The 10,912-nt window shown below is 57.7% G+C and overlaps 1 protein-coding gene across 1 annotated transcript; it reads left to right on the forward strand.

The window, feature by feature from the left end:
- On the forward strand, nt 1-9,704 carry Nanos3 (nanos C2HC-type zinc finger 3). Its single transcript, XM_004872444.4, has 2 exons — nt 1-7,319; nt 9,432-9,704. The coding sequence occupies exons 1-2, from the start codon at nt 6,821-6,823 to the stop codon at nt 9,497-9,499; spliced, it is 567 nt and encodes a 188-aa protein (XP_004872501.1). The 5' UTR covers nt 1-6,820; the 3' UTR covers nt 9,500-9,704.
- The last annotated feature ends 1,208 nt before the right edge of the window (nt 9,705-10,912 follow it).

Raw genomic sequence — 10,912 nt, forward strand, 5'->3', positions numbered from 1 at the left:
CCATTGTTGCGGCCCGGGGAGGGGACGGGAAGGAGGGGACCGCGGGGGGACCGGGCTCTCCGAGCGACCAGGCCTCCGGGTCCCCAGCCTGCCCTCCGAGAACAGGCGGCTGGAGCGGCCCGCGGGGCACGCTTGGGGACGGAGTCGTGGGCGCAGCGGAGCCCGGGACTCCCGACCCCGACTCCAGGCCCCCCAGCTCGGGCGGCCGCGTGCTTTGTTCTGGGGGCGCAGGGCGGGGAGAGGCCCGGCCCGCGCGCGCGCCCCCAGCCAAGTTCACGGCGCTCGGGCCTGGCTGTCCCCAGGCTGTCACTAAGGCGACTACTGCAGGGTAGGACCGAACCTGAGGCTTTGTGAACAGCTGCCCGCCCTCCAAAACTGGCCCTGAAAAGGAAAAATGGGCCAGGGCACCCCTTAGAAACCCTTTTCCAGCGACTAGGCGCCTTCCACAGGGACCTCGCCCTGGAGCGGGCGCTGGGGGGGAGGACACCGCATTGGTTACTGGGCCGAGGAATAAGCCCCGCTTCTGGCCCCCATCTCCTTGCCTACCCATCCCCCGCTACTCACAGATTCACTTGCAAAGCTCCAGTCAGAGAGAAGACCCCCCAGAGCTACACACTCTACACAGGCACATACTGTCCCTATGAATTCTTCTGTCACCCCAAGGAGGGCTGATACACACACGTGCACACATGGTCACCCACAGTGACATGGCCACGTGGGCACACACATCACTTACAAGGGCTGGGATGTCCAGGCTCACAACGCCCTAAAAATACTGCCACACTGCAAAAGGCGGCCTCCACCCATAGCAGCACAGTGTGGGGCAGCCTTGAGCAGAGAACTCAGACACTTGGATGCCCGCAGTCATATGGTCACCCACATACTATCGCCCAGAGTAACAATGACAACTACAGACCTCTAAGGTGCCAACACAGGTACACAGGGACACCATCATCCACACAACTCAGACACACACAGACACATTCATGTGCCTTCAAAAGCAAGGACATCTCCTCCCCCTCAGGCCTACAGAGATGCCAGCATGTGACAGCAGGTCACTGGGATCCTCTTTGTTTCTGTTTTGGAGATAGGGTCTCACCAGACTGGCCTTGAACTCCCAGCAGTCTTCCTGCCTCAGCCTCCCCAGTGCTGGGATTCCAGGTGTGTGCCTCCATGCCCAGCAGTCACTGGGATCTTGACATACACACATACGAAGCCCCCAGGAACACAAAGCAGAACACTCTAATAGCTGTCCACGGTACAGTGGACTCCCAGAATCCACAGTGACACTGTCACCCATAAAGGAACCCCTCAGGGGCCTACACCTGTGGGCACCTACCCTAACATTTGACTGCATCCAGACACTTGGACCCTATGGCAGTACTGGCATGCACACAGACATACCACGGGCACACTGGCATGTGTTCCCCTCAGGGAAGCAGCACCTGGATATAGATTTGTCACCTAGCTAGCCACAGCACAATACTTTTTTTTTTTTTTGGCAGTACTGGGGCTGGAACGGAGGCCCTTGCACGTGCTAGGCAAGTGCTCTACCACTGAGCTACATCGCCAGCCCTTTGTATTATTTTGAGACAGAGTCTTGCTAAGTTGTTACATTGCCCAGGATGACCTCCATCTTGGTGATCCTCCTGGCTCAGCCTTTTTTTTTTTTGGTGCCGGGGATCAAACTTGGGTCCTTGCGCTTGCACAGCAGGCGGCGAAACCACTGAGCTAAATCCCCGGCCCCTTGTCTCAGCCTTCTGAGTAGAATACTTGTTTATTCTGCATCTGCTCTGTGCCAGGCATTTTTTTTTTCTGGTTCTGGGAATTGAACTCAGGACCTTTCACTTGCCAGGCAGGCACGGCACCACTGAGATACATCCTGGCCCCAGTGCCAGGCAGTTTTAACACTAGGAATAGAGCTGTGAATGATGGCAAAAGCCAGGCTCCTCAGAGCTGACATTTTAGTGGGGAGTAGGACCAGAGCAACACCATCCATGGCTGACACACAGATTACTGTCAAACACAGTGACAACAATAGATGCCAGACATCTACTACGCTGGCTCACACATCAACCTGCGATTACACACAATTAGCCTGACAGACACCCACAGCACACTGACATGCACACACAAACAGAAGCCCACATGCACACATCCACACACACACCTGGCAGAGAGACAGCCACCTACTATAGAGTACACCCACCTGCACTGGCAGACACCCACAAAATCCCAAATACCCCAGCAGAGCACCTCAGACAGAGTTCCCCACTGATACATGCACAGGCAGATGGAGCCCAGCTTGATCTGGAGCTAGGATCACCCTGCACCAGGAGCCTCAGGGGAAGGGTCCAGATCTCACCACTTTTTTTTTCTGGTACTGGGGATTGAACCTAGGGCCTTCACACTAAGGTACATCTCCAGCCCCCCCCCCCTTTTTTGTACCAGGGATCGAACTCAGGTCCTTGCACTTGTGCAGCAGGTGGTGAAACCACTGAGCTAAATCCCTGGCCCTCCAGCCCTTTTTAATCTTTTTTTGTGAGACAGCGTCTTGCTAAGTCACTAAGTTGCCCAGGCTGGACTGGAACTTGGGAGTCCTCCTGCCTCAGCTTCCCAGAGTGCTAGGGTTACAGCAGTGAGACACTGCCTGGTTGGATTTCCCTTTAACCCAGGTCCTTCATGGCCCCCAGCTTCCACCCATGAGAAGCAGAATCCTCCTCACCCCCTCCAGCCCTGCCCTCAGACCTGATGGGCGGGGAAGGAAGTTGCGGCTCCCAGCCCACAGCCACCCAAGACTCGATGGGCCAGACAAGCCCCTTGAGCCCCTTGTTAGAGGGCCGGCATGACAGACCTAACAGCTGAAAAGGAAGCCTGGGAGCTGGACTGGGAGGGAAGGGTGGGGACCTATGGGGCCACACAGGTGTCACAGCCTCCATTACCAGTGTGACCCCGTGGAGACACCCATGGGGCTCTTCCAGTGACTGCACCCTTAGAATGGGCTCTTTGTCTTCCAAGTCCTGACAACTCTTCCCATCTCCTGTCCCCAGCTGTTGCATGGCTGTGCGCGCACACACACACAGATATCTGCACTCTGGTACACACAGATAGTACGGGACTTGAGTATGAAGAGATGCAGCAGGCCAGCCTTCCCAGTTGCCATGGGATGGGGTGAGGGGTCCCCAGTGGGGTTCTGAAAGCCGCCTCAGCCCTGCACCAGGGCCCACGAGTGGGAGTGAGAGGAGACAGAACCCCACCTCCCTCCCAGGCACTGCAGAGTCTAGGTAGGATCTGACCCCAGCCCAGGAGCCCCCAGAGCCCCCCAGGTCCCCACAAAGAGTTCAGAGAAGGGGTGAGGGGTGGGTGACAGGCAACGACAGTCACCAGGTACCGGGGAAGGTCGGGAGTGCAGGGCCAGACGCTCCCAGCTGATTCCAACAGCAGGAGACAGGCGCACGCGCAGCGCGGGAGCCCGATCAGTCACAGGAAGGCACAGTCAGACTCAGACTTCGACCCCGGGGACAAAGAGACAGGCAGACCCAGACAGATGCGGAGGGCGGGAAGCCTGTGCAACACAGGCGGACAAAGAGACAGGCAGACTGGGCGGGACCCGGACCGCCCTCGCTCAAGCCACACCCACCCAAGCAGAGTCTGGGCCCAGGCCCCGCCCTCAGCCCTAAGCTCCGCCCCTCGGCCAAGCCCCCGCCCCGCCTTCTGACCTGCCAGACCCTTTGCCCTCTGACGTCCCCAGGTGTGGGTGAACCTCGTGCGTGCCGGGCCTTGATCGCTCTACAGGGCAAAGTCAAAACCCCGTGAGGAGAGCCAGCACCCCAAAGGAGAGGGGGTGTCCTTAAGACACCCGCACCCCCATCTCATGTGACCAGAGTGGTTTTTCCCTTATAGCCCCCCCACCTGGTTTTATGGGGGTTGAGTTTGGGGGCCACCCCCATGCAAGCCTATGGGGGAACTGGAGGGAGCGTCCTGGGAACAGTACTGGACTAAGTGGGTGGCTCACAAGCTGGGGAGGGGCCTCGGTTGGTGGCACGTCTCCAGGGCCACGTCAGGGCTACGGTGTTTGAAGAGCCCGTGCTGGGCAGGTTGGTGCCACCAGGCTGCAGAGAGGCATTGTGGGGTTAACCCAAGGTCATCACACCTGAGGTTCCTGATCCGCTTGGGATCGATCACTCCAGGAGCTTTCTTTGGGGCTCAGTGTGCCCTTTTGGTGCAGTGACAGGGACTAGGGTTTTTATTATTTTGCCATCCAAGCGCTCACTCTGCCACCAGGAAATATGACCCTTGGCTTCAGGAGTCCCCAGACCTTGGCACGGCCTGGCTAGCCAGAAGACTTGGGGATGTGGATGGGGAGTGGGGACTCAGCCCCTGGAGTAGGACTGAATCTGAAATCCACGGAGGACGGTGTGGTGCACCCACCACATCAGAGGGTCAGGCTAACCTCATCACCCAGGGTGGCCTCTCTGGTCCTCCCAGTCCAATCGGGGACTCTCCAAAGAGGGGACTCTCCAACGATCTCTCGATCTCTCCGGGTAGTTGCTAGGTATTCATAAACAACCTTGCCCAGCACAGGTGAAAACCTAGAAAGCACTACATTGTATTAAAATAGCTTGTTTATCAGGGCTGCAGGAAAGGATTACATTGTATTAAAATGACTTGTTTATCTCCCAGTACCTCCATGTCCCAAGGCCAGAGCAGGACGGTTGCCAGACATCCTGGGGCCTCTGGAAAATCTCTCCTCCCTCTCTCCTCCTTAGACTCTGTAGTCTCAGACTCCTAAACTGGGTGTGGGGGGATGGGGGGTGCGGCTGCACAGGAGGTGGGGGGGTTCCTTCCAATACCAGAATACTGCCTGTCACTGTCTCTCTTGCTTGTCCCAGATGTAGTGGCATGCAGTTGGCAAGTCATAACTGCTTGCTGTCTTACTGAATCAAGGAACTGTAACCCCTCTCTGGTCCCCATCACCCAGCCTGGGTCCCTGCCCCCAGCTGCACCCCTCTTCAGGTCCCTGAGATGCTGCAAAGGGTTTGGGGGAACATTCAACCTGTCGGTGAGTTTGGAGGACTCAGGCAAACCATCGACCGTTGAGTGGACCCCGAGGCCTGGAACTGCCGTCCTCCTGTCCTGAGCCCCACCTTCCAGATCTGGGGTAACCAGTCTGTCCCCCGACACACCCCGCCCCTTAGGCCACAGTGAAGGTCACAATCAACATTCATTGTTGTCGGTGGGTTGTGAGGACCAAGGCCAGACCCACCGGGGGATGAATGTCACTGTGGCTGGGCCATACACAGCCTTGGGGGCATGAGAAGGGGAATAGGCCCCACCCAGACTCTGCCCCAGACAGTCAACTCTGGGAAGAAGAGACTGGTGGTCTGCAAGTTTTTCCAGTACTGGGAGTTGAACCCATGGCTTTCACACTGAGCTGCATCTTCAGCTCTTGTTTTACTTTTTATTTTGAAACAGGATCTTGCTAGGTCCTTAAGTTACCTAGGCTGCGGTTCCAACTTGTAATCCTCCTGTCTCAGCCTGTTAGAGTGCTGGGTGGAAAGACAAGCGTGTGCCATCAACCCGTTTGGCATCTGTGATTTTGATGTACACAGATTGGATCAGGGAATAGATGCTGGAGGGTTGGGTGTGGGGGAATCACAGACTGGGGACCCAAAGGCTGAAAACCCCTTTCTGAAAGGGCATGGTGAGTTTTGCTCAATAAAGTTTTCTTGGATGGCTGAATGGACAGCTAGGTGAATGAATTATGAATGTACTCTGGATAGATGAGTGGATGATGGATGGATGAATGGATGAAGGATGGGTGGATGGATGAGGGCATGACAGATGGATGATGGATGAGTGAATGACAGATGGGGTGGGTGGGTGCAAGGATGGATAGATAAGTGGATGGACGGATGGATAGGTGGATGGATGGAGTGTGGAGACATCACGACTTCTTCCAGGTGGGCCCAGGTCTTGGCTTGTAGGCTTCAGCTTTGCTGATCTGGGTGCCCGGAGGTCTGTGTCACAGCTATGTCACTCCTGGAAACACCTCACCTTCTGACCTCACCCCTGAGGTCTCCTTTGATTGGAAAGGATCAAAGAGCTGCAGGTGGTGGGGGTCCCCCATCAGAGGAACCTGTGGAACTGCACCCCAGCTATCCCACTCCTCCTGCCCCAGGGATTTCCATCTCACCCCCTCCTCCCTGGATCCCAGCCCTGGCCTTGGGCCTCCTGGGACAGTCTTGTCTTTATAAATCCCCTCAGCCTGGTGGGCTTATGCGGAGACAAGGAGGTGTGAACACTCCAGGAGAGAGGTCGGCCCTGTCCCCGCTCTATGAGAGTCAGGGGACACCCTCTTTCCTTCTAGAGAGCTACACTGCCTCACCCCAAGAGCCCAGGGGAAGAAAGAAATTACTAAGTTGCTGGTAACCTCAGCCCTGTCTTTAGGGCAGAGATCTCAGCCATCACCTGGCCCATCACCCGGGGGGAGGCTGGAGGGGAGGCCTCCCACTAGGAGCAGCCCCCAAATGACCTGGCTGGTGTGTGCAGGTTGTGGGTGCCCCCTGCAACCATCCTGTCACCTAGGCCCCCAAGGACTCCCTGTGGCCCTGGCACAGCCCCCTGCAACCTTAGGAGCCTCCCCCAACCCCTCCTCCCCTCCCAGCACTCTCAGAGGTAAAAGGAGAGGAGCAGCCCAGACTCTCAGGCCCCAGGGCTTGGGAGGAGAGGAGGAAGAGTGGGAGCTGGGGCTGAGCAGGAAGCCTGGGCCAGGCAGGCTTTCTGCCCTCTGCCCTTGCCTGGCACTTGTGCACCAGCTATGGGGACTTTTGACCTGTGGACAGACTACCTGGGGCTTGCAGGCCTCATTGGGGCTCTACATGGGGAAGAGGAGCCTGAGGCCAGGGTGGACCCCCAGCCTGAGCTTCCAGTGACCACAGCTCCTGAACCAGAGGACCAGAAACTGAGCTCAGAACCCCCAGCTGCCCCCGAGCGCCTATGCTCCTTCTGCAAGCACAACGGCGAGTCGAGGGCCATCTACCAGTCCCATGTGCTGAAGGACGAGGCGGGCAGGGTGCTGTGCCCCATCCTGCGTGACTACGTGTGTCCCCAGTGTGGGGCCACTCGGGAGCGCGCCCACACCCGCCGCTTCTGCCCGCTCACTGGCCAGGGCTACACCTCTGTCTACAGCTACACCACTCGCAACTCAGCTGGCAAGAGGGTGTCCCGGCCCGACAAGGCGAGGATGCAGGACACCAGCCACCACCGCCGAGCAGGAGGAGGTGGGGCAGGAGCAGCAGCACCAGCAGTAATAGCAGGTGCAGTGCAGGTGGCTGGGGACGGATGTGGAAGGGACTTGTCTCAGGCTAGTGGTGGAGCCCCTTGGTACCTCTGCAATAACTGCAGCACTCACCCCATAGGGCTTAGGGGGACATTGTGTGGAGCTTAAAACAGCATCTAGACTGGGCATGGTGCTGGACACCTGTAATCCCAGTGCTCAGGAGGCTGAGGCAGAGGATTGCCTGAGTTCGAGCCCAACTAGAACATAGTGAGTAGACCCTGTCTTAAAAAAAAGAAAAAGACAAAAAAAAAAAATAAAACAGCATCTAGAAATGTTGCCACAGCAGAGAATCTGGAACCTGGCATCTTCTGTGTGGTCTTAGCAAGCCACTGTCCCTCTTTGGGCCCAGCGGGATAATGCCGTCCTCTTCCAGACGTGGGGTCAATCTGCCAGGAGGTCATGGGGCAGGCATAGCGGTGCCCTCCGCCACAGGTACAGAGGGACCAGATTGCACTAGCAGTTAGGAGCTAGCTGCATGGACCGAGAGAAGTTGCCCAGCCTCTCTGCACTGACTTCATCTGTTAGCTCATTGGCCAAATAGTTTCATGGGCTGGCTGTGTCAGTGGAAAGGTGGATGAGAGAGTGACAGTGGAAATCAGGTGCTGGGTGCTAAATGGGGTGTCTAGAGGATGCATCTGGTTCAGGAGACAGAGTCTGGGAGGGCTTCCTGGAGGAGGTGCCTCCTGCAGCCTAGTAGAGTTATCAGAGAGCTGATTGTGGCACTGGCCCAGAACGTGGAGAAGTTCAGTGTGTCTGGTCTGAAGTGTGTGTGCCTAGGTGGTGGGAGAGTTTAGGGACAAGAAGGAGGCTTGTAGGTCGGGGGGGGGGGTCGATTCTTTTAAAGGGTTTAGATTTAGGCCTGGTGGCACATACCTGTAATCCCAGCATTCTGGGACACTGAGGCAGGAGGGTCACAAATTCAAGCCAGCCTGGGGCACCTTAGGAATTTAAGACTGTCTCAAAGTAAAAACTAGAAAGGGCTGGGGATGTAGCTTAGTGGCAAGGCATTGGGTCTATCCCCAATGCTGGATGGTGGGGGGTAGACTTAGGCACTAGGGAGCCACAGAGTGTATAGGAGGAGGGCTGAGTAGTGTTCTGGGCCTCAGCTGAGGGTGCAGACCCTTGCAAAGGAGGAGCCCAAAATAGAAAGGAGGGGAGGGAGGAGTGGGCTAGGGACACGGTGGGCTGCACTGTTTTCCATTTAGCACAGCTGGAGTCGACTTCCCTCCCACTGCTCCAGCTCTACGTGGGGGTTCATTGCCCTAAAATGTTCAGCAAATACAGACTCCACCCACTGGGCCTGGGTGGAGCCTGGGCGTCTGCATTTCCCACAACTCCGAGAAAGAGCTGCAGTGGTTGTTGTTACTACAGGTGCGACAGAGCTCAGATATGTGGAGTTTTAAAAGAGAATGTGTTCTAGGGAATTCAGTGGCCTTCGAGGAAGTCAGCCCACAGCGCAGAGCAGGTGGGCGCTGCCTCCCCTTGTCAGCCTGGGAGCTCCTGGGGATGGAGCCTGGATCGGGATGGCCCCTCCACCCTAACCCTCCAGCTTTGTAGAAGAGTTTTGTTTTGTTTTGTTTTTGCAGTGCTGGGCATCGAACCCCCTCCTTTATGAGGGAGGGACAGGGTCTCACTAAGTTGCTGGGCTGAAACTTGCCATCGTCCTGCCTCAGCTTCCCCAAGTGCTGGGATCCTAGGCGCCCACCCCCACGCCCGGCGCCCTTTTCCCCTTGTATTTGCGGGCACAGGAACTCTTGCTCTCCCTCCGGGGCCTGGGTTGGGGTGGGCAGCCGTCACCCCGTAGTCAGACAGCTGGAGGCCGCGGTCTTGGTAGCTTCTCCCTAGCGGGGTCCCCAGAGCCCGGCGGCCACGAGGGGGCAGCATGGCACTCAGAGTTGGAAGTTCTGTGCTTTGGTTCGGGCTTTGGGTCCCGGGCGGCCGCCCTGGTCCAGGAGTATCACAGAAACACTATCTCAGAAGTAGCCCCTAGGTGGCGCCCGAGCCTGGCAGCCCCCAGGTGGAACTGCGGTATTCCGGAAGCGCGGAGTCATCGCCTTGTAAGATGGTCCCCACTGCTTTTCTCCTCCAGGTTCCAAAGGTGCTGGGAAGGTGGCTGCACCTTCGCCTTCCGCCTGCGGTCCCACCACGTCCGCCTAGGAGTCCGGGGCGGGGACAGAATGCTGCCTCCATCACAGGGACCTCGGCGGAGGCGGGCCTTTGGGAGACCCGCCCCTCGGGGGACACGCCTCCGATCCCGCCCTGGTTCCCGAGGACACGCCCCCAGCCCTTCGCAGGACCCCTGCAGCGTGTGGCGCTTAGGCTCCACCTACTCAGCGCTGAATAAACATCGCCTCTAACGGCGCAGGCTTGGGACGTGGTATTCGCCTTTCTAGTACGCGCCCTTGAGAGCAGAGGAGCTGGGAAGCGGGGATTCCTCTACCCAGCCCTACCAGTGCCGCTCGCTCTTTGAATTTCAGGTTAACCTGGGGTGTCAAGAAACAGGAGAGGTAAAAAAAAAAAAAACCCAGAAGACTGAGCGCCACTCCTCACAAGGTTAACAGCGGGAAGCCTTTTTTGTCTTCACTCTGCAAACTGTACGGGGGTGGGGGGCTTGCTTTTGGGGGAGTCGGGAGACAGACCCAAACCTGTTTTCCTTCCCTAAGGGGGTCCCTCGGGGAGTAGTTATATCAGCGTGGGTCTCAAGGGCAGTGGGGTCTCCGGTGGCACTTCAGAGACCTGAAGAACACGGACCCGGGAATGAATGGGATGTGTGTGGTGTGAAGTCCGGTAGCAGAGGCCCTGGGGAGGACCCAGTTTCCCTAGGGGACTCCCCTTGGGGGGTCCCTATGTCCCTGCCTGCCCCTCCAGGACCACATTGGTCCTGAGAGCCAGCGCCTCAGTTCAGCCCTGAACTGGCCTGGGGGGTCTGGGCTCCATCCAGCTCATAGAGTCCCAGGGTTTGAGCAGAGGGGACAGGAATTGGACTTCAAGGGCCCTTCTAGCTTCCTGACTTGAAGGGGACTTGAGCTCCCAGGAGGAGGACGACAGGCTCTGGGGTCGGGGGGATAGACCCCTAGCTGGGCCCAGGCCCAAGGGGTCAGAAGGAAGGGGGGCTGCTTTCTGGCCTCAGAGGCCTTGTAACCACCTGGAGACTGCACTTCATAGCTAGAGTGACTGGGATTAGGACCTAGGCCTGGGGGACACTAAGGCATGGCCCAGGGCCCTCCTGTACTAGGTCTCAGGGGTAAGAAGAGACTTGGGTGTGCGAACCACAGGCAGAGGAGTGGCAGAGCCAAGGTCCCCCTCCTTGCTGACTGAAGTCTGGAGACAGCTTGTCCGAGGCAGGATGGGCTACCCTAGCACTGGCTCCTGCAGGGTGCCAGCCATGGGTAGCTGTGGGCAGCTGGATGTGTGCCACCCCTTTGGGGGCTCAGGACAGCACCCTCCACAGCCCCTGGGGATGCCATGCAGGCCCCAAAATATGAGGCTGGAAGAAGAGGAAGTAGGTTAGGCATAGACAGTGGGGAGAGATCTGGCAGAAAGCCAAGGGAGGGGAGAACACAGACCTCC

This window comes from Heterocephalus glaber, unplaced genomic scaffold, assembly GCF_053883595.1.
Source record: "Heterocephalus glaber isolate CG9 unplaced genomic scaffold, H.glaber_assembly_v1.0 deba00001760, whole genome shotgun sequence".
Classification (NCBI taxonomy): domain Eukaryota; kingdom Metazoa; phylum Chordata; class Mammalia; order Rodentia; family Bathyergidae; genus Heterocephalus; species Heterocephalus glaber.

What these genes read in the sequence shown, in the direction of transcription:
- Nanos3 (XM_004872444.4), top strand. Translation starts at nt 6,821, where the DNA reads ATGGGGACTTTTGACCTGTGGACAGACTACCTGGGGCTTGCAGGCCTC. An exon ending in AGCACCAGCAGTAATAGCAG is followed by an intron (nt 7,320 to 9,431) that starts GTGCAGTGCAGG and finishes TTTCTCCTCCAG; the next exon opens with GTTCCAAAGGTGCTGGGAAG.